The following is a 24058-nucleotide window of genomic DNA, read 5'->3' as shown; positions in this document are numbered from 1 at the left end:
AAAATTAAAAATTAAATTCACGTTTTTTGCGAATAACTCTCGAACCCAAACTCCTATCGATTTGGAACCAATTCCCATCTGTATAATTCACAGCCAGCTTTCCAACGGTACCAAGCATGACTCTATTTATTATTACTCTAAGATATTATTTAGGAGTGTTCTGCTTGAACCGGTCTAAACTGGTCTGAAGCCATTCGAAAAAAAAAACGCTTTTTTGTGAATAACTCTCAAATGCTAAGTCCTCTTGACTTGGAACCAATTACCATCTGCATCGTTTGCTGCAAGCCTTCCAAAGGTACCAAGCACGGCTCTACAAACTTTGGTTCCTGAGGTATGCGATTTTTGATGATTATTTTTGTTTGAACCGATCTAAACCGGTTTGAAACCATTGAAAAAAGTGTTTTTTTTCCGCAAATAACTCTTGAAGTGTAAGTCCTATTGACTTGGAACCAATTCCCACCTGCAGAATTCGTAGTGAGGTTTCCAACGGTACCAAGCATGACTCGACAACTTTGGGTTCCCAAAATATGCGATTTTTGAACTGGTAGTTTGGTAATTCATCGGTCGGTCCCAAGCTATGTTGTCTGTAGGCGGCATTATGAATTATCCTTACTGACCTTTTTTGCAGTACATTTAGCCAGTGAAGATTGCTTTTATAGTTATTAGCCCAATTAACACAATTTTTGTGACCAAAGCTTTAGAGCAGACGCCATGTTTGTTTTTACTTTTTGTGTAATTTCCTACTAAAGTAAATGATATCAGCTGCTAACTTATTTACTAAGCACTTTGTTTCCATGCCCTCGTGAGGTTTGGACCTTCACTGCCAACACGAGTATTTTTTAAAACCAAATGCTCCTGCTGAAGCGTATGTAGCGAATCATTTAGCATGCTAACTCGTTATGTTTATTGTTTGGTTGCATTCATGTCCTATGTTTGTTTAGTTAGTCATCCTGTAGATGCACCATTGTGTATGCGCTTTCAGTCGTTACAGTCCACTTGCACTTGGACGAAGGACCCACCGCATCAGTTATACGCCACCTATATCACCACCTAGAGTGTTGGAGTAGAACTGCATCTGGGATACTGTATAGTACACTGGCTGTGTGACGTGTGCACGTTGAGGAAAATAAAGATTTACTAAGCATTGTAAATACATAGTATTTATATAAATACATAAATACATTAAATTATACATATATATATAAATAATATATATAATAATATAATATTATTATACAATATAATAATATATAATAAAATAATATATATAATATTATATAATTTTGGGCGGCACGGTGGTCTAGGGGTTAGCGCACAGACCTCACAGCTAGGAGACCAGGGTTCAATTCCACCCTCGGGCATCTCTGTGTGGAGTTTGCATGTTCTCCCCGTGCATGCGTGGGTTTTCTCCGGGTACTCCGGTTTCCTCCCACATTCCAAAAACATGCTAGGTTAATTAGCCACTCCAAATTGTCCATAGGTATGAATATGAGTGTGAATGGTTGTTTGTCTATATGTGCCCTGTGATTGGCTGGCGACCAGTCCAGGGTGTACCCCGCCTTACGCCCGAAGACAGCTGGGATAGGCTCCAGCACCCCCGCGACCCTCGTGAGGAAAAAGCGGTAGAAAATGAATAAATGAATGAATAATATAATTTTTATATATATAATATAATATATATAATAATATATTATAAATACATTTTTTTTACATAAATACATAGTAAAAACACAAGGCAAAAGCTAAAACCTAAAGTTTTAAAGGTGACTATAGGGGTGTTAGTTTGTCTCTGGAGGGCTCTAATAACTAAGTTTTCTATGCTCTAACTACCAAGAATATTCCATTTCTAAATATAAAATCCTACTCGCTGGAAATGTACTAATCTCTGTCGGTTGTGGAGTAAGTTAACCGCGATAAACGAGGGATTGCTAGAGTAGATGGATTAAATGGTTACTAAGCATGGTGCATTTATCCAACTGTCCTGCAGGGGAGCTATTTTACCTTTTCTTTCATTCTACCTATGATTAAAAAAATCCACTAATGTGAGTTTGCCTACTACTACTAATATACTTTTTTTTAAGTATATGGTCGTGAGTACTTGCCTGATGGGTTTTTTTTCCTGTTTTTTAACATTTTTGTGTTTTTTGTTACCGTCTTCCGGCTTGTGTTATTTTTGCCTAGCAACCTCTGTTCATTTGTACTTTTACCCCGTGTGGACTCTTTTTGTTAATAAACATTTTTGTTGTATTTCCTGCCCCCGCATCTTGGGTTCCACACCAGTTGGTAGTTCTTAAGATGTTTCAATCCGTAACCACGCACTAGTTGATATAAAGAAGCGGAAATATGTATTCAAATCATGCCTATTGATTGGTTTATTGGACTCTTAATAAAGTCAGTGCATGTTAAATTGTTTTGCTTCCTGTCATCCGATTAGCATCTTGTTTTTACCCGTTGTTTATGGATGTAAAAGCGAGGCTAATCTAATACGTTTTGCTTTTTCTCAGCACAAATGTGATTTAACGAGGCTGCACCGCAACGACTAATTTAATTCCCCCATTTGCACCCAAGTCAGCGTTTTCCGACCGCAGCGCTTACTGCCCCCGCAGACGAGCTGCAAAGTGCTTATCTTAGCAGGATGCTAACGTTCATGGCGTTTCATATCTCAGCACATCGGGACGCTCTTTAGCAGAGCAAAGATGTGTAATAACACATGTGCTGATTGTACAGTTTGCTAAGCGTGTGTGTGTGTGGTGGTGGTGGGGGGGGGGGGCTTCTCCTTTTGCTTATTTTGTAGATCAAATCAATGCAAGATATTTTTACATTTTTACCAAATTAATAATATAGTCATAAAGTCTCAAATTAAAACAAGCAAACATCTTTATACTGATCAAAGATCCTCTATTGGACAGGAAGGCTCTGCTGTTATTTGGGCTCCACTGCAAAAAGGCGAGTGAAAGGTCACACTAAGATATCATTCATTCATTCATTTTTTTACCGCTTTTTCCTCACGAGGCTCGCGGGGCTGCTGGAGCCTATCCCAGCTGTCTTCGGGCGAGAGGCGGGCAAAATATCATGAAATAAAAATGTAAATATTAGTCAACACAACCGAACATAACATGGAGTTTTTAAATGAAACGTAACCCTGTGTGAAAAACTGATGTCCCCCTAAAGCTAATACGCACCCTTAGCAGCAACAACTGCAATCAAGCCTTTTTAAGGTCGTGGATTCAGATCAGGACTTGGACTGGTCTTCATTTGGTTTGATGGTCTTGCTAGTTGCTTTCAGTTTGAGGTCAGATGGCAACAGATGGCTGGACATCTTCGGGATTTTTTTTTTTTGATGATTCATGGTCGTTTATGACAGCAAGTCTTCCGGTTCCTGAAGCAGCAAAACAGCTCCAGACCATCACACTACCACCACCGTATTTTACTGAAGTGAGGCCTGCAGTTCTTTTGATGTTGTTGTGCACTTTTGGGGGTCATTTTGGTTGATCAAGCACTCAAGCACTGTCATTGCCTACCCCGCCTCCATCTTGGAGACCCCGCCTCCTGCCCGATTGTGCTCAGGTGTCCCTCATCACCTGATTTCCTGCTTGCTAGTTATTGCCTCTGATTCCTCCTGTGTGGTGCAAGTTCGTTGTACATTCAGGTGTCGTCCTAGCTTTTCGACCTCTCCTTCTGCCTGCCGCTCTTGGATACCTTTGCCTTATTGGACTGACTTCCTGTGTACCGACCTTCACATTCGTGTAGAACCTTACCTCGTGTAGTGCCTGCCAATTCTGCCTTTGGGTCCCGCCTTGACACCGGGAAGGTTCACCACTGTTTCTTGTTTTGGCCATTTGTGGATAATGGCTCTCACTGTGGCTTGCTGGAGTCCCAAAGTGTTAGTAATCTGAAACATTTAAGTGTGACAAACAAAGAAATTAGGAAATTTCGGGATCTACTATCGAAATCCATTTCAAAGATCCTCTATATTAGAGGAAGGCTCGGAGTTGAAGAGCTGAGTAGGCATGTTGGAGATGATTGTCCAGCCTTTGCGGCTGAGCAGAGTGGAGGCATGCTGCTCTGAAAGCCAGTGGATTCATTAGCGGTCATGCGGCATTCGCCAAGGTAACAAATATTGATCCGAACACCACCCCCTGGCCCCTGCGGGCCCGCCTCGTAAAAAGGCCGATGCTGAGCGCCATGATGGAAAGACTTTAAGCATCAGTTTACTGACAAGATCTTCCATCACGCCATGCAATCACACTTTGCATCTGCTGCGGTCTCCAGTATGGAGGACCAAAACTGCCAAAATAATAAATAAATAAAAGTGAAAATAAAAACAAAAATGAAAAAATAAATCAAAAAATTAAATACAAAAAAAAATAATATAAATGGAAATAAAAACAAAAATAAAAAAATATATACATAAATAAATAAATAAATAAAAGCAAAAATAAATACAAAAATAAAAAACAAGATTCAAAAATTAAAAATAAATACAAAAATAAATATATAAATAGAATTACATATCAATAAATAAATAAAAGCACTCTGCTCTCATATGTATTTATTTCATGCTGCAGACAATGTCAGCTTGAAATGCAGAAGGAAAAACTATTCAAATGAGGGGGCGGTCCTAAGTGTGTCTTGGGTTGAACTGTTCGCCTATTGGTTGATTGACATGTGAGTGCGAAAAAGCTCCGTCGGGGAGGAGAGAGATCAGGCTCACATGTCAATCAAGCTGACATTGTCTGCAGCATGAAATAAATACATATGAGAGCAGAGTGCTTTTTTATTTATTTATTGATATGTAATTCTATTTATATATTTATTTTTGTATTTATTTCTACATTTATTTTTGTATTTATATTTAATTTTTGAATCTTGTTTTTTTATTTTTGTATTTATTTTTGCTTGTATTTATTTATGTATATATATTTTTTTGTTTTTATTTCCATTTATATTTACTTTTGTGTATGAAATTTTTAGATTTTTTTTTTCATTTTTGTTTTTATTTTCACTTTTATTTATTTATTATTTTGGCAGTTTTGGTCCTCCATACTCCAGCCATGTTTGTCCTTGTTATGCACCGCAGGGTTTTGCAGACAGAGGGCGCTGTTTGCTAGTAATATTCATTCCAGCGTCCAGTCAAGTATCTTGACTCACCATAGTAGCAAAGATTATCTTATCTGATTGTGTTGCCTTCAATTGCAGCATCTTTTCTTGTGAAAGGGGTTTTGCCGCAGGATGTCGGCCCCAAGTCAACTTATTATCCGACATGAAATTATGAGGAAAAGTTTAAAAATAACCTCCATATGGAGCGCCAGATAGCATCTAATATCAATATTTCATGAACAAATGAAAGAGCGGATCCAGGCGAGAGTCCGAGTGGCCCCCGGAGGGCTGAGCGGATCGATGCTAGGGTCTCTCTGGCAGCCCGTCGAGGCGCATCCCGGAGCTCAGGCTAATGCTATTAGGCGTCATCGAGCGGGCCCCGCCTGCTCTTTGACTCTTCTAATCGGATAAAAAGCCTTCAAACATTTGTTCGCTGGCTGCTGCTTCCGCATCACGACTCAGCAGCTCCTTTAAGGCCACGCCTCCGTGGCGAGGTTGCTAATACGGTTGCTAATACGGTTGCTAATACGACTCCTTTGGCTCTCCTAAACTGAAGGTTGTGGGTTCCATCGCTGGGCAAAATACTGAACCCCGCATTGCTTCTGATGTTGCGTCATCACTAGGTAAATGTGCTAACAGTGAGGTGGAAAAGCGCCTTACAGGTACATTACAGTACATTGTTACGTTATTACAGTAATAACAGTAACAACAACAGTAATGTAATCAGTATTAACAGTAAAACAACAATAACGGTAACAATAAAAACAATAGTTAACGTAACATCAGTGTCAACAGTAACACTAATAACAACGATAATATAACACTGACAGTAACGGGAACAGCGATTGTCTTGGTGGCTGGGGTCAAAGGTGATATGAATGTCTTTGTTTTCTTCAAGTACGACAAACCCAAGGCGAGATCTTCTGCACTTCTTTCTGCTGTTTTCCTAAACTAGGCAATCACATAGCTTATATTGCTACTACCAGTTAACACACATACACATGTGCATGTAGACACACACATAAAGTTGGAATGAAAGCGGGAGAAACAGGAAGCGAGGAAGAGGAAGTGTTAATCTTCTCTTTCTAATCGTCAGCAAATAAGAGTGGATCAGATACAAAAAAACTGTGGTCATTCATCACAAATGCGAAATCCATTATTTACATAAATGACTCCATGCCAGCATGTTGTAAAGCAGGGGTGCTCATTAAGTCGATCGCGAGCTACCGGTCGATTGCGGAGGTGGTACTGGTCGATCGCTGGTCGATCGCGGCGTGACATTAAAAAAATATCATCCCAGCATCAATGCCGTCACTTGATTGACATACAGGGCAGCCATTCAGATGACAACTGAATGTTGCCCTTCGGGCGACCAATCAAATCAAACGACGTCTCTAAGTGCAGCAGAACTTACGATGTCAGCCTATCATCCATCCCCGTTACTTGATTGACATACAGGACAACCAGTCAGATGACAACTGAATTTTGACCTTTAGGTCACCGCTCATGCGTAAACAACGATGCAAAGTGCTAAGCTAGTCGGCGAATTGCGAGATTTTAAAGCCCTCGCTAAAGTTTATGGTCACTAAAATGAGTGAAGGAGCTGGACCAAGTAAAAAGGCAAAAACTGGACCAAGTAAAAAGGCAAAAAACATATCACTTCCATACGGATATGGAATATTATACGGATATTATGATACGGATATTATCCATGACTGATAAACATTTGGAAGTGTGCTTGAGGCTGGCTATCAGCAGCTACTGTCCGGACTATGCATCCCTGGCTGGTTCAATTCAGTGCAAGTCATCAAAGTAAACTCAGGTAATTACAAAAAATGTTAATAGTTAATTATGTGTGTTTTGCAATATTGGCTCATTTGGTTATGTAAGGTACATCAACATACATTGTACGTACAAATAATCCTCAATACATTTGAAAATAAATAGATGTTTTGCATTTTTGTAGTGGGTAGATCATTTTGACTCGGTCATTTTAAAAGTAGCTCGCATGCTGAAAAAGTGTGAGCACCCCTGTTGTAAAGTATACAACAACAGCGCCCTCTGGTGGCAGATGACTGCATAGAAAATAGCAAACGAGTAAAACACGCACATGAATGCCCCCTTTTAGAAACAGCTCCAGCAGCCTTGACAGCAGTTTGATTGTTTTGATTCTGCATGTTGAATATGAAGTGTTCAATATCTGACTGGGATCTTTCCATGATGTCCCAACTCTAAAATAACCACTACCTCCCTTTTTTAATAGTATCTGAAATACATACAACCAACAATAAAGTATCATTTTAGGGTGAATGGACAATTTGGAGTGGCTAATTAACCTAGCATGTTTTTGGAATGTGGGAGGAAACCGGAGTACCCGGAGAAAACCCACGCATACACAGGGAGAACATGCAAACTCCACACAGAGATGCCCAAGCGGGGAATCGAACCCCAATATCCTAGTTGTGTCATGACGAAGTCATCATTCAAACTTACTTATTTGTTGATATGAATCACAAAGAGCAAGGACCAACTTGCCGCGCTGTCTTTTTCCTGTCTGCGGTCTCCTCGCGCTGTGAGGCGTTCAGGTACACTCGTAAGTTTGAGTTTTAGGCGCTAATTGTTTTTTTTTTCACGTAACCACTGGGAACCACTGCTGTGTATGTTTACTGGATCAACACTCACTGTGTTTAATTAAGAAAAAGAGCGTAGTTTGGGGATTTTAGTTTTGTTTTCTGTTAATGTTACAACTTTATGGTAAATGTAACTTTTTTCCCCTCATAAAATGACAACTTTATTATGTTGCTAATAATTACAACTTAATAATAGTACTTTAAACAAAAAAAGACTAGAATTTTCCTGAAAATCTTTGCCGTTGATGTTAGAACTTTATTGTACAAAAGCCTTTTTTCTCCTAAAATTCCAACTTGAAGCTCTACCTTATTAGTAATGGTAATTAATAACGTGAAATTTCCAACTTGCTACGACTATGAACACTATTCTTTCGTAGATTGTGGCTTGAGTCACGGAACTTTATCTCTTTATTTATTATTTACTTATTTATTTTCTGTATCCTTTGGAAGCTTTCCTTTGAGTGACATTTAGCCAACCGGTCCTTGCCCGTCTCTTAAAGTAAAATACGCTGCGGTAAAGTGAATAAGAGTGATCTCATTAACCAACATGTCCGCCAATAAGAAGAATTGGATTTTCTGCAGTGGTGAATCCTGAAGGTAGTTTGATGCCAAAGATCAATAAGACTTCCTCCCAGCCTTTATCTCTTTCCTCACATCGCGGTGCGTATCGACCCGAGACGAAAGTGACGGATGCGACGGAGTCCTCTCGCTGACGGCACTGTCCATCACTGCACGTGGGCGTCTCAGAAAGGTCAAAGGTGACACTGAGGAGGAGATGATGAGTGCCATGTAGGGAATCGGACTTGTGTCGCTTTGGATTTGTCATCAAATGACTGCCGTACAGAGCAGAGGAAGTGAGCGTCTTCCCTCCCGTCCTCGCCATCTGTTGAGCGGGTCAACTCATGTCCTGTCCTGTGTGGCCTGGAAACATCTGCAGCGAGGCAGGCCCAGACCTCCTGTTGAAATATATGTGCTATGTGTCATTTATGATGACGACATACCTGGAAGGAAAAATTGGCTTTATGTGATTTCTAGCTTTGCTATTAATTAGGAGCGTGCTGCCCTTAAGGTTCCCAAGTACCCCATCAGACATTTGACCTGACGCCATTTACCCCCATGAGCTCCCTACTCCGAAAACATAAACCTTATTATGTTAATTACCTTGAAATATCGACGATAATTCATTGGCTAATTCATGTTATAGTAATTCTGGGGGAAAATTGTGTATATCACCTACTTTGGCCTGCATGTGCATGTGTGAGTGTGTTTGCTGTGATTTACAAGTGTCCCTGAATGCAGCGGCAACTTGTGTCCACTGCCACTACCATTACCCCCTTCTTAATATGGAGGACCAAAACTGCCAAAATAATAAATAAATAAAAGTGGAAATAAAAACAAAAATGAAAAAAAAAATCAAAAAATTAAATACAAAAAAATTAATTTAAATGGAAATAAAAACAAAAATAAAAAAATATATAGATAAATAAATAAATAAAAGCAAAACTAAATACAAAAATAATAAACAAGATTCAAAAATTAATACAAAAATAAATGTAGAAATAAATACAAAAATAAATATATAAATAGAATTACATATCAATAAATAAATAAAAGCACTCTGCTCTCATATGTATTTATTTCATGCAGCAGACAATGTCAGCTTGAAATGCAGAAGGAAAAACTATTCAAATGAGGGGGCGGTCCTAAGTGTGTCTTGGGTTGAACTGTTTGCCTATTGGTTATAAGTAAATACAAATATATATACAAATATACATATGTACAAATAAATAAATTAAATAATAAATAATATAATATATTAAATATAATATATATAATAATAAAATTAATATATATAATATAATTAATCATTATAATATATAATAAATAAATAAAATTAGACAAATAATTAAAGGTGGACTGTTATAATTATAAGCGTAAAATAGTGTGTGTGTTATAAAAAATATATTCTGGCCCCCTGCACAGTTTTGTTAACTCAATGCGGCCCACGAGTCCAAAAGTTTGCCCACCCCTGGTTTATACTGTATGAAGGCAGCGGGCCAGCAGTGATGGGTGTCACAAAGGTCAAACCTCAGCTTCAAGAGGTCTGCCGCTCCGTGGACAGCTGGTCATTTGATGTCCCCTCCCACCCAACAATGATAAACACGCAGAAGGCCACGATGCAAGATGGCTGGAAGCATGTCTGGAATATCTGCATTGAACACGTGCACACAAGTCACACACTAAATATAAAATCAGACGTTGCATTAAACCGCCTGACCTCACGCCTGACATATGTTTTCTTATTTGAATCCCACTTGATCCTTTTCATCATCTCAAATTTTCTCCAGTCATTAAAGAGGACTTATGTGCGCTTGAACACAAATGGAAACAACTAATAATGCGTGATAAAAGAAAATATAAAAAAACAAGTTTAAAAAGCAATCCAATTATCCAACTCATCTATATATTTAATATAAAAAACAAGGTGATTTGAATGAATGTTTCCTCAGTGTTTGGTTATTTTCAAATGACAAAATGGACAGCTGCTTGATCATAAGCTAAAGACTAATGTACTGATAATTACTAATATACAGTATCTATATAATTTTGTTCATCCCATATTTCCATTAGCAAAACATAAAATACATTGTTTTATTCCAAGGAGTACTGTAGTATATATCATAGGTAGTATTGTAGTACTTACAATGACCATGGCGTGGGTGGGAGGGCGCTGTCGAGCTGCTGCACAGTGCACTTCCTGGTTGTTGGCCAATCATTTTAAACACAAACACGCGCATGGAAAAGCGCCCCCCCCCCACACCACACACAACAGGGGCAATCCTAGCTAGCTGTTGCTGGTCGCACAACCAAACATCAATCCAATTTAATGTGTTTTACGTCAAGATACTTAATTCTCATGTCACTTCCAGCTTCTACTTAGAACGAAGTACTTCCGCGTTTGGAAATCTGTGCGTTTTTTTCACATTTTCGAATAAATGACGATCGACATTTTGTTGAAAAATAGCCTTGTGAAATGTAGCTGTCTGTCCGTGGTGTCGTGAAAATATCTCAATCACCAAACAAAACGGAAAGAATCCGTTTGTGACTCAAGCGAGATCAAATATTGATAGAACTGAGCGGAGGGACGCCTACGTGATACTACCAGCCAGAGCAACAGGTGATCCTCGTTCCCGGGCGTATTCGTGCTTGACAGCTAGCTGAACCAATCAGCGTCCAGAGAGAAACGCAAATGAACCAATCGCGGGCACCAGCCAAGTCAAGATGGGCGTTAACCAGGACTGCTGAGCCGAGGCTTGGTCAAATCCACACCGACCTTCGAGCTCTCACAGGCGGTGTGCTTGGCTTCGCTCTCACTGGAGAGATTTGTGGCTGTGGAAATACGATACATTGTCGAGCTTCTAAGGAAAAAGCCTTTCGGGCGAAGGACCTGGTGTATATTCGCGCTGCGGAGGATTCAGACAGGTAGGTAAGCGTTTTTTTTTTTCTTCTGTGTGCCGTGTAATTATAAAGCTTGTTTGTGTTAGCTCTCTGCTGCAGGTACACACACACACACACACACACACAACACATTTACACACACACACCGTTTAACATTAAAGACCATACGTGACCGTATTAATTTTAAAATATTTTTCGCCTGGTTATGTGCATTTTGCCGAGTAGGATAATCTAAGGACGTGTAAAGTATTAAAACAGGCGAACCTAACTCAGGGTCTGTTATGGTAGTTTGGTAATGTTTTGACACTAGTACAGCAGGCTTACATAATACCGACGTTGTTGTCTTTGACTGGCATGTTTAGTTATTATAGTAAGTCTTTTTTTGTGGTGACTCATAACACGTTCAACTGTGCGTCTAATTCCAAATGACAAATGAAGTATTTCCCTGTAGTGCGTGTGAAAGTGTGCGTATCTTGAATATCTATTGCTTGCTAATGTGTATTGCTAGCTAAGATGTCTTAGCTGGAAATACTATTTTTTTGTGTTGCAGTGTATTGCTTTTTGCCAATACAAGATGGAGTTGATTTGGCAGGAAACCTCGGCATGCAAGATTTACAGTACACGAAGTCAAACTGGTTTAGACATGTGAACAGCAGAACGGGGAACCAAGTGACACCCTTTTCAGTGTGGCTTTAGTGTTACTACAGTAAACCTCGGATATATCGGACTCGGATATATCGGAAATTCGCTCACAACGGACAGATAAAAAAGAAGCGATTTTTCTGTAATGCATTTCCAATAAAAATTCATTGCATATATCGGATTTTTTATAACGGATTTCGCCTATTTCGGACAAAATCTCCAGTCCCGTTCCAATGCATTTTCATTAAATTTCCCTCGCATTTATCGGATGGCCGCATCGTGGCGCTCCGATTCGCCGAATCGTGACAGGCCGCTATACGACGTCATTTGCAGCGTTTGCAGCGTTGCCTGCGCGTCCAGGTACATTGGAAACATAGTCAAGGAAGTGCCATCGAACACTTAGCTATTGGTGGCTGTTCGTAGAGTTTGGGTGAGTATGGACTGCATCAAATATGGAACAAAAATAGGCTTTCAAAAAATTATATATTCTAGCGTCACTGGGCGTGCTTCTTGATTCCCAGCATACCTTGCAGCGCTTGTTTGTAAAGAGTGGTAGTTACAAGTTAAAGAGGAAATGCACTTTTGGGGGAATTTTTGCCCATCATTCCCAATCCTTATGTTAGCTAGCTCATATAGTAAACCTCGGATATATCGGACTCGGATATATCGGAAATTCGCTCACAACGGACAGATAAAAAAGAAGCGATTTTTCTGTAATGCATTTCCAATAAAAATTCAAAAAACGGATTTCGCCTATTTCGGACAAAATCTCCAGTCCCGTTCCAATGCATTTCCATTAAATTTCCCTCGCATATATCGGATGGCCGCATCGTGGCGCTCCGATTCGCCGAATCGTGACAGGCCGCTATACGACGTCATTTGCAGCGTTTGCAGCGTTGCCTGCGCGTCCAGGTACATTGGAAACATAGTCAAGGAAGTGCCTTTTTATAACGGATAAAATCCCATTTACGCATATACCGGATATAAATCCCATATATGTGTAAAACGGACATTTTCCGGTATACGCATATAACGGATTTCGCTTATATCGGACAAAACCAGTGGGAACAATTGAATCCGATATATCCGAGGTTTACTGTAGTAGAGTTTCCGTAACAATACTTACTGTACTTTGTCATCATTTTGACTAGGTTTGTGCCGACAAATGGTACTTTGCTCAGACTTTACATAATCATTAATCAATATTAATCATCAATTTTTTTTCATTTCAGGTTCTCGCTAGTGCCATCTTGGCTACTAAATTACCTTGAGGATTAAAGTTGGATCCAATAGAGTTCTTCCTCATGAGGAAAGATGGGGAATGGACTCTCGGAACAACCTAGCTTTCTCTCAAGCATCCCGTTCTTCCAGTCCTTCCACATCGCCATTCTCGGCCTGGACTCGGCCGGAAAGACCACCGTCCTGTACCGGCTCCAGTTCAACGAGTTTGTCAACACGGTGCCCACCAAAGGTTTCAACGCTGAAAGGGTGCGAGTTTCTCTGGGTGGCCACAGAAGTGTGACCTTCCAGTTTTGGGACGTGGGCGGCCAGGAGAAGCTGCGTCCGCTGTGGAAGTCATACACGCGATGCACGGACGGCATCATCTTCGTGGTGGACTCTGTGGACGCAGAGCGCATGGAGGAGGCCAAGACGGAGCTCCATAAGATCGCCAAGACCTCTGAGAACCAGGGGGTGCCGTTGCTGGTGGTGGCCAACAAACAGGACATGAGACACTCTTTGGGACTGCCGGAGATCGAAAAGCTGCTTGCGCTGAAGGAGCTAAGCCCGGGGACGCCGTGGCACCTGCAGCCGGCCTGCGCCATCATCGGGGACGGCCTCAGGGAGGGCCTGGACAGACTCTACGACCTCATCCTGAAACACAGAAAGGTGTTGCGGCAGCAGAGGAAGAAGCGATAAATGAGAATAGAGACTTGAGTTACTGGAGGATGTCATCTTCCACATCCAGCACGGCCGTCTTGGAGCGTTGGGATTGTCTGGTGATGACACGGTCCATCAGGAAGTGAAGCGGAAAGGAATACGGTATGAAGATGAGAACGTTGTAGACAGGTGTTGATCTGGTTCTGAAGGTTTGAGGTGTGGAAAGGTGCTAAAAGTTGTGATCTGAAGGTTTCATTAATGGGCAATGGTTGCTTTTTTTTTAACCAAAAAAAGAATTTAACCAACTAGCAAAGAAGGGTGAAGACACCATCCAGTCGCATTTTCTTGTATTCTAACTCATCTTTTTTTTTTTTTTTTTTTTTTTTACACTAGGCTTTCAATGTGGGAGCAAAGTATTATTTTTTATTGTGCATTATGAATGGTTTGGTTGCTCTCTTTTTACTTTAATAAGGCACTTTAGATGATCACTTCCAATAGAGTTTACAGTCTATGAGAATGGACACTGTAGACTTTTGTATGGATTGATGTTTGGACACGTGCAGTAGGAGCATTTTTGACGAATAAAGACTATTTAGTGCACTGGTGACCATTCTTGTTTTTATGATCAGGACTGCAGTCTATTTGTGGCAGTGGATTGGGTCTCATTTGCATAATTGACCATGAAGCTTCTGCAGATACAGTAAACCTCGGATATATCGGATTCAATTGTTCCCACTGGTTTTGTCCGATATAACCGAAATCCGTTATATGCGTATACCGGAAAATGTCCGTTTTACGCATATATGGGATTTATATCCGGTATATGCGTAAATGGGATTTTATCCGTTATAAAAAGGCACTTCCTTGACTATGTTTCCAATGTACCTGGACGCGCAGGCAACGCTGCAAACGCTGCAAATGACGTCGTATAGCGGCCTGTCACGATTCGGCGAATCGGAGCGCCACGATGCGGCCATCCGATATATGCCAGGGAAATTTCATGGAAATGCATTGGAACGGGACTGGAGATTTTGTCCGAAATAGGCGAAATCCGTTATAAAAAATCCGATATATGCAATGAATTTTTATTGGAAATGCATTACAGAAAAATCGCTTCTTTTTTATCTGTCCGTTGTGAGCGAATTTCCGATATATCCGAGTCCGATATATCCGAGGTTTACTGTATATATTTATATATATATATATAATATAATATATATATTTATTATATAGCTGAAAGCATCCCAAAAATGTCAACTTCACTCATTGCTCTGGTTTTCCCATTTTTGCTGTTTTTTCAACATTTTCCAAATATTTCAGCTTTCTTCTTAAATAAGATCAATAAAGGTCACTTTTTCATAATATCAGGACTTTATTTCCATAATATTTTAACTTTATTCCCATAATATTAGAACTTATTTTCCTCCAACCAAAATTCCAAAATGGCAAATTTAATTGATTTTGTTTGAGTCTCATAATAATACAACTTAACAGCCCCGCCCCCCACATTTTGTCTTTAATATGTCAACTCATGCTGAAGTCAAATCATATTTGCTCATAATATCACAAGTTTATTCTTGGAAATTTGTGACTTTTTTTCTCATAATATTTAGATTTTATTCTCGGAATCGGAGCGCCACGATGCGGCCATCCGATATATGCGAGGGAAATTTCATGGAAATGCATTGGAACGGGACTGGAGATTTTGTCCGAAATAGGCGAAATCCGTTATAAAAAATCCGATATATGCAATGAATTTTTATTGGAAATGCATTACAGAAAAATCGCTTCTTTTTTTATCTGTCCGTTGTGAGCGAATTTCCGATATATCCGAGTCCGATATATCCGAGGTTTACTATATGAGCTAGCTAACATAAGGATTGGGAATGATTGGCAAAAATTCCCCCAAAAGTGCATTTCCTCTTTAACTTGTAACTACCACTCTTTACAAAACAAGCGCTGCAAGGTATGCTGGGAATCAAGACGCACGCCCAGTGACGCTAGAATATATAATTTTTTGAAAGCTTATTTTCGTTCCATATTTGATGCAGTCCATCCTCACCCAAACTCTACGTACAGCCACCAATAGCTAAGTGTTCGATGGCACCTAACAACACTTTGGACAAACATGGTTTTAGTGATTTGAATTAATTACCCAATTATTGTTCCTGTCAACCCCAAGCATAGTGCAGGACATTATTAAGAAGTCACTGCCAGGTGCAGACAGCTAGGAAACCCCAATCACCTGAATGCGGTGCCTAGCAGAGGGTTAGCACCGACATGTCTGTTTTCCTTCCTTGGAAATGCGGTCGGGGCGGTCCGTATGCTAAACCTGGTAGGACAGGCTTGGGCAGGAGCAGTGCATGAGCCGGGGGCCTCCCTGAGCGTCAGCTGACTTTATTAACACCCTCCGTTAACGATGCAAAGGCCCAGCTGGAGGGCGCAGCAGCTAGCCCCGTGTTACAAATAGAGCCAGTTGTTGGCTCTAGCAGCAAACATGCGGGCTGTAAAAATATCTGTTCCACTTTCAAAGCTGTGACCTTGATGCTGGCTCTGCATGCAGAATCCGTGCAAAAGGAGGTGGGAGGGTAAAAATAGAGTGCTAATTAGCGCTTCATTTCAATATCCATTTGGAATGTTCTTATGAACAATTGACTTGAATCACAGGTGACACAATGTACCGTACATGTTTAGTCATAACGTAGCCAAAAGCTTGCATGATAAACATCGACAATTCACTAGAGAAGGGGTGGACACTTGGATATTTTATAAATATTTCTTCAATATGTAATTTTACAGGATATTACAGAAAGACGTGTAGTAGGATAAATAAAAAAAAAATAATGTTGTAATTTTTGGAAAAATAGGTGATAGGAAAAGTTATGTTAGAAGAATAATGTCAATGTACTACAGGGGTGGGCAAACTTTTTGACTCATGGGCCGCATTGAGTTAACAAAATTGTGCGGGGGGCCAGAACATATATTTAACACACATGATTTTACGCTTATAATTTTAATAATTGTAATGATTTTTAATATATTTTTAATATTTTTTTAATATTTTTTAATAATTTTTAATAATTTTTAATAATTTTTTATAATTTTTTTTATACTTTTTAATACTTTTTAATACTTTTTAATACTTTTTAATAATTTTTAACAATTTTTAATAATTTTTAATAATTTTTAATAATTTTACGCCTTGAATTATTTGTCTAATTTTAATTGTCATACTATCAGCTATATGTTCTTGTTTCCTTTTTTTCAGGAGCACTTTAAACATCAGACCACATCAAACTACGATTTATTTATTTATTTACTGAATAAGACATCCGACTTGAAAGTCATGTTGCCAGCTGGTATGTTAAAAGTTGAAATACTTAAAAGCAACTGGCGGGCCGGATTCAAACCGGGCCGTAGTTTGCCCACCCCTGATGTACTAGAATACGGTTCTAATTGGTAGAACATTTGCAATAAGAAAGTTGAAACAACACAGAAAAGATACAAAAAAGTTGTAATTCTATGAGAATATGTATGAATATGGAAGAAACGTCATTCAAATGAAAAAAATAGCAATTTTCTGAGAATAAACTCATAATAATATGAGGAAAAGTAATGTTATTTTGGAGTTAAAATACCTAACAATAACAATATATTAAATATAATAATAATAATATATAACAACTAGAATTCCCGCGGAAATTTTGATGCTGTGAACCTACCGTGCTAGCACCTAGCAAGACAGCCTCAAGTACCGAAAAGGTTGATGCAGTCCCATAGTGTCCCCACATCATGCCATGTGTCTATTTGCCTTTAGAAATGAGTAAATTAGCTAAAATGCTAACATGCTAACAGTCATCATGCTAGCACCTAGCAAGAGGGCCTCAAGTTTAGAAAGTGCCAAGGTTGTCCTATAACCTTCCTACATCATGCCATGTGTGTATTTGCCTTTAGACATGAGTAAATTAGCTAAAATGCTAACATGCTAACAGTCATCATGCTAGCACCTAGCGAGAGGGCCTCAAGTTTAGAAAGTGCCAAGGTTGTCCTATAACCTTCCTACATCATGCCATGTGTGTATTTGCCTTTAGACATGAGTAAATTAGCTTAAATGCTAACATGCTAGCAATTAGCATTTAGCCACAGGGAGAGTTGAGAAGTTTATCTCAAAATTTAGCCGTTAATCACGTTTCTTACGTGGCCGTATGGCTGAGCTACAAGGCTGTGAAAAGTCGGTAAATTCTCGTTTTCCTTGGAATGTGGCTGTTCTAAAAATAGAACAGGTGTATCTAATCTAGTGGCCCATTTTTGAACGTTTTGGTGTATAGCGTCGCCGTGGTTACACGAAACGTTCCAAAAAATAAATACCGCTGTAGTCCTGAGCGTCAGGATTCCGGCGGTGTAACATGTGTGGGGGTCCTTCTTGCGGTTTTGGTCGCATTACGCGCACAAAAATGGGAAGCGGCACCCCTTTTTCAGACATGTTGGATTGTGCAAATGTAACCATGTGATTCAACTGTCTGCAACAGATCCACCATACCATATTGATTGTCTTTCAAGACTCCACAGCATCTTGTTTGATGTTTCACCTGACCAATGAGAGCACAGGGAATCCTGTCAGGAGACTTCCCGACTGCTGGGTTTGCATTCAAACCTTCCCAGACTGCCATGTTTGTCCTGATGAATGGCATCTTTGTGCGGAGAAGAAGCCCAGGTGCCTCTTGTCAGCTTGTTTACTGGAAAAGGAAAGCCAAAGAGCAAAAGGCCAGCTTCCACTTCTTCCTGCTTGTCTTTCCTCTGCGCTTCACGCTGTAAAAGGTCTCCACTCACACGTTTCCTGTGGCCCGTGTGGAAACGAGACTCTTTTATTTTTGTATTTATTTTTAATTTTTGAATCTTGTTTTTTTATTTTTGTATTTATTTTTGCTTTTATTTATTTATTCATGTATATATTTTTTTATTTTTGTTTTTATTTCCATTTACATTATTTTTTTGTATTTAATTTTTTGATTTTTTTTTTCATTTTTGTTTTTATTTCCACTTTTATTTATTTATTTATTTATTATTTTGTCAGTTTTGGTCCTCCGTACACACGTGTGGAAACGAGACTCTTTTATTTTTGTATTTATTTTTAATTTTTGAATCTTGTTTTTTATTTTTGTATTTATTTTTGCTTTAATTTATTTATTCATGTATATATTTTGTTATTTTTGTTTTTATTTCCATTTATATTATTTTTTTTTGTATTTAATTTTTTGATTTTTTTTTCATTTTTGTTTTTATTTCCACTTTTATTTATTTATTATTTTGTCAGTTTTGGTCCTCCGTACACACGTGTGGAAACGAGACTCTTTTATTTTTGTATTTATTTTTAATTTTTGAATCTTTTGAATCTTTTGAATTTTTTTATTTTTGTATTTATTTTTAATTTTTGAATCTTTTGAATCTTTTGAATCTTTTGAATCTTTTGAATTTTTTTATTTTTGTATTTATTTTTGCTTTTATTTATTTATTCATGTATATATTTTTTTATTTTTGTTTTTATTTCCATTTATATTATTTTTTTTGTATTTAATTTTTTGATTTTTTTTTTTCATTTTTGTTTTTATTTCCACTTTTATTTATTTATTTATTTATTTATTATTTTGTCAGTTTTGGTCCTCCGTACACACGTGTGGAAACGAGACTCTTTGCCGGCCTCTGTCTTTCATGTAGGCCTGTATCTGCCCTACATACGTCCTCGGAGAGGAGACGCTCATGTGAATAGATCTGCTGTCCAGGGGCTATCCATTAACCCGCCCACTGCAGGTTGTGTGCTCGGTATTGGAAGCGTTCCAAGCGAAAGCAAAGACACACAAAAAAAAAAAAACAGTGCGGTGTCTTCATGAGTCATTCAGCCGAGAAAAAAATCCATTATTGCTTTTTTTATAGCATCCTGCACCCGCCTGGAGCGTGATTGGGCTTTTATGCTGAAATGTGAAGTTACATGTCACACGTGTTGGTCAAATTATAGTCAGAACTGCACTTTTCCCACAAATTCATCTGCAGGGGTACGGTCATTGTGCTGAGATTTATCTCCTGGTGTACATGAATACAGGCATCCTCCCAGTCGCCCTATTATGCAAAGTTATCACAACGAGAATTCATTTTTCTACCCCCCCACCCATACACCCACCCCATCCTTTTGAGAGCCAGTGGCCTACGTATTTGCATGTGAATTGCACCCTCAGCCTCACTCCAAGTGGGGAGAACAGGACCACCTGCAAAGGGGGAGGGAGGCTGCGCTGGGCTGTCAAGTGAGGTTCCTAGCAATGTGAGGACCAAGCTGAAGTGGTTCCTGGTTTATCTGCTGCTGACTGCATCCTCTAAAACCCACACGTATGGAGCACCAAAACTGCCAAAATAAGAAATAAATAAATAAATATATAAATAAAATATTAAAGCAAAAATAAATACAAAAATAAAAAACAAGATTCAAAAAATAAAAATAAATACAAAAATAAATGTAGAAATAAATACAAAAAATAAATATATGAATAGAACATCTTTGTTACGTCTGCGTGTGTACGGAGGACCAAAACTGACAAAATAATAAATAAATAAATAAATAAAAGTGGAAATAAAAACAAAAATGAAAAAAAAAATCAAAAAATTAAATACAAAAAAATTAATATAAATGGAAATAAAAACAAAAATAAAAAAATATATACATGAATAAATAAATAAAAGCAAAAATAAATACAAAAATAAAAAACAAGATTCAAAAAATAAAAATAAATCCAAAAATAAATGTAGAAATAAATACAAAAAATAAATATATAAATAGAACATCTTTGTTACGTCTGCGTGTGTACGGAGGACCAAAACTGACAAAATAATAAATAAATAAATAAATAAAAGTGGAAATAAAAACAAAAATGAAAAAAAAAATCAAAAAATTAAATACAAAAAATTAATATAAATGGAAATAAAAACAAAAATAAAAAAATATTTACATGAATAAATAAATAAAAGCAAAAATAAATACAAAAATAAAAAACAAGATTAAAAAAATAAAAATAAATACAAAAATAAATGTAGAAATAAATACAAAAATAAATATATAAATAGAATTACATATCAATAAATAAATAAAAGCACTCTGCTCTCATATGTATTTATTTCATGCAGCAGACAATGTCAGCTTGAAATGCAGAAGGAAAAACTATTCAAATGAGGGGGCGGTCCTAAGTGTGTCTTGGGTTGAACTGTTCGCCTATTGGTTGATCGACATGTGAGTGCGAAAATCGACTAGGTATGCCTGCAAACGGCCACAGCAAGAGGAAGTCACCACACCACTCTCAATGGCGGTAAATATGGCTGCAATCTCCAGCTCGGACACCGACTTCCTGGTGGACCCCGCCATTATTGTCCCGGTAAATGTATACTTTTCTCCCTGTATACTTCCTCTTGCTGTGGCCGTTTGCAGGCATACCTAGTCGATTTTCGCACTCACATGTCGATCAACCAATAGGCGAACAGTTCAACCCAAGACACACTTAGGACCGCCCCCTCATTTGAATAGTTTTTCCTTCTGCATTTCAAGCTGACATTGTCTGCTGCATGAAATAAATACATATGAGAGCAGAGTGCTTTTATTTATTTATTGATATGTAATTCTATTTATATATTTATTTTTGTATTTATTTCTACATTTATTTTTGGATTTATTTTTAATTTTTGAATCTTGTTTTTTATTTTTGTATTTATTTTTGCTTTTATTTATTTATTCATGTATATATTTTTTTATTTTTGTTTTTATTTCCATTTATTTTAATTTTTTTGTATTTAATTTTTCGATTTTTTTTTCATTTTTGTTTTTATTTCCACTTTTATTTATTTATTTATTTATTACTTTGTCAGTTTTGGTCCTCCGTACACACGCAGACGTAACAAAGATGTGTCAACATCAACACAGCTGCTTAAGTCTCTTGGACAGGACGGGATGTTCTGTCATGTGACTTCCTGTACAAGCACCGCAGCCTGAAAATGAGTCAGGCTTGGCATGTCGAGTCACTTATTTTGCTTTTACCATAAACGCTCCCAGAATTGAATTTCAATTGAAATCGCTCTTTTTCTGGGGTTCTCCAAGACTCTGTTGTCAGCACCCTCCGGTTCATCATCTCCCCCTTCCATATATCCCATAAACACAACATCCGTTTGTGGATGTTGTCATCTGCTTCATAACATACCTCATACACAGAAGACATCCATGTGGACAATTTAGCAACATGGTCGATATACTTAGCCTATACTTATTCATTCATTCATTCATTTTCTACCGCTTTTCCTCACGAGGGTCGCGGGGGCTGCTGGAGCCTATCCCAGCTGTCTTCGGGCGGGGTACACCCTAGACTGGTCGCCAGCCAATCACAGGGCACATATAGACAAACAACCATTCACACTCACATTCATACCTATGGACAATTTGGAGTGGCTAATTAACCTAGCATGTTTTTGGAATGTGGGAGGAAACCGGAGTACCCGGAGAAAACCCACGCATGCACGGGGAGAACATGCAAACTCCACACAGAGATGCCCGAGGGTGGGGATTGAACCCTGGTCTCCTAGCTGTGAGGTCTGCGCGCTAACCCCTAGACCACCGTGCCGCCCATACTTATTCATATTTTCTTCAAATCAATGTAAAAATCTCATCTGGTCTCAACATTTCCACATAAGCAGTTTGCCCTTTGACGCCCCTGCACAATCTGAAGCTCCATTGTTCCATTGAAGGAAAAAGCAGCCCAGATCATCGTGGTCTCCCCTCCACTGTGCTGTGTGGATGTTGTGGGGATGTTTTTTCGGTTAAAATAAATGAATCGGGTGGAGTGGTTAGTATGTTGGCCACCAGTTGGTGACTCCAAATTGTCCATAGGTATGAATGTGAGTGTGAATGGTTGTTTGTCTATATGTGCCCTGGGATTGGCTGGCCACCAGTCCAGGGTGTACCCCGCCTCTCGCCCCAAGACAACTGGGATAGGCTCCAGCACCCCCATGACCCCTGTGAGGAAAAGCGGTAGAAAATAAATGAATGAGTTCTCCTCCTCATTTGTGTGGAAGTGGTAACTTTTTGGCTTCTTATTTTGTCTTTCCCCACCCTCGGCCATCTCTGTGTGGAGTTTGCATGTTCTCCCCGTGCATGCGTGGGTTTTCTCCGGGTACTCCGGTTTCCTCTCACATTCCAAAAACATGCTAGGTTAATTAGCCACTCCGAATTGTCCATAGGTGTGAATGTGAGTGTGAATGGTTGTTTGTCTATATGTGCCCTGGGATTGGCTGGCGACCAGTCCAGGGTGTACCCCGCCTCTCGCCCCAAGACAACTGGGATAGGCTCCAGCACCCCCATGACCCCTGTGAGGAAAAGCGGTAGAAAATAAATGAATGAGTTCTCCTCCTCATTTGTGTGGAAGTGGTAACTTTTTGGCTTCTTATTTTGTCTTTCCCCACCCTCAGCCATCTGGAGTTTGCATGTTCTCCCCGTGCATGCGTGGGTTTTCTCCGGGTACTCCGGTTTCCTCTCACATTCCAAAAACATGCTAGGTTAATTAGCCACTCCAAATTGTCCATAGGTATGAATGTGAGTGTGAATGGTTGTTTGTCTATATGTGCCCTGTGATTGGCTGGCCACCAGTCCAGGGTGTACGCCGCCTCTCGCCCCAAGACAACTGGGATAGGCTCCAGCACCCCCATGACCCCTGTGAGGAAAAGCGGTAGAAAATAAATGAATGAGTTCTCCTCCTCATTTGTGTGGAAGTGGTAACTTTTTGGCTTCTTATTTTGTCTTTCCCCACCCTCAGACAGCCGGGATAGGCTCTGGCCTAACCCTGCGACCCCAATGAGGCTAAGCGGCATATAAAGTGGATAGATGATATTTGGGACATTGTTGGCCGTGACGATTGTTCTTCTCAGCTTCACACCAGCTGCGAGATGATGACCGACAAACGACTTTTTCATTCTCTCCGGTCGTCGTAACCTTGAACCCCGAGCGACACAGTTCCACCCCCATGAACATCCATAACACCACCGTGTCCAGACACAAACCGGGGGTCCACAAAAAAAAACGTGTCCCCTCCAGTCTGTCCATTGTGAGGCACAGGCCTGTGAAATGTGTCTCTGGTCTTGTTTGGCCATGAGGGATTACGGCGGCTTCGGCTCTTTTGGTGCGGCGGCGTTGCGGCATTCCTTTCACATGACAGGCCCCGAAATTAGAGCAGAGATTTAGGATTGGAAGCCTCAAAATATAATAAATATAATAGTGCATAATCACATGCGGCAGTATACGTGGACATGCATCATTCAGATTAAATACA

General features: G+C 39.2%; 1 protein-coding gene and 1 long non-coding RNA gene across 3 annotated transcripts; one reads left to right on the top strand and one right to left on the bottom strand.

Annotated features, from left to right (window-relative positions):
* Positions 1-7250: 7250 nt before the first annotated feature.
* LOC131105692 (uncharacterized) lies at positions 7251-10919 on the bottom strand. The gene is made up of 3 exons (XR_009119979.1): positions 10435-10919; positions 8573-8686; positions 7251-8494 (listed from the first exon to the last, which is right to left on the bottom strand). It is a non-coding gene; the product is annotated as an uncharacterized LOC131105692 (long non-coding RNA).
* On the top strand, positions 10625-14808 carry arl4aa (ADP-ribosylation factor-like 4aa). Of its 2 annotated transcripts, none has more exons than XM_058054078.1 (2): positions 10625-11217; positions 13064-14808. In XM_058054078.1, the coding sequence occupies exon 2, from the start codon at positions 13146-13148 to the stop codon at positions 13746-13748; it is 603 nt and encodes a 200-aa protein (XP_057910061.1). In that variant the 5' UTR covers positions 10625-11217; positions 13064-13145; the 3' UTR covers positions 13749-14808. The 2 variants fall into 2 exon arrangements, with proteins under 2 accessions (XP_057910061.1, XP_057910060.1); XM_058054077.1 differs by having other exon boundaries at positions 10633-11213; positions 13064-14806.
* Positions 14809-24058: the final 9250 nt, after the last annotated feature.

The sequence above is a fragment of the Doryrhamphus excisus genome, chromosome 17 (genome assembly GCF_030265055.1).
Source record: "Doryrhamphus excisus isolate RoL2022-K1 chromosome 17, RoL_Dexc_1.0, whole genome shotgun sequence".
Classification (NCBI taxonomy): Eukaryota; Metazoa; Chordata; class Actinopteri; order Syngnathiformes; family Syngnathidae; genus Doryrhamphus; species Doryrhamphus excisus.
Note: the sequence above shows the minus strand (reverse complement) of the source record. Positions and strands in the feature narration are given on the sequence as shown.

What these genes read in the sequence shown, in the direction of transcription:
- arl4aa (XM_058054078.1), top strand. Translation starts at nt 13,146, where the DNA reads ATGGGGAATGGACTCTCGGAACAACCTAGCTTTCTCTCAAGCATCCCG.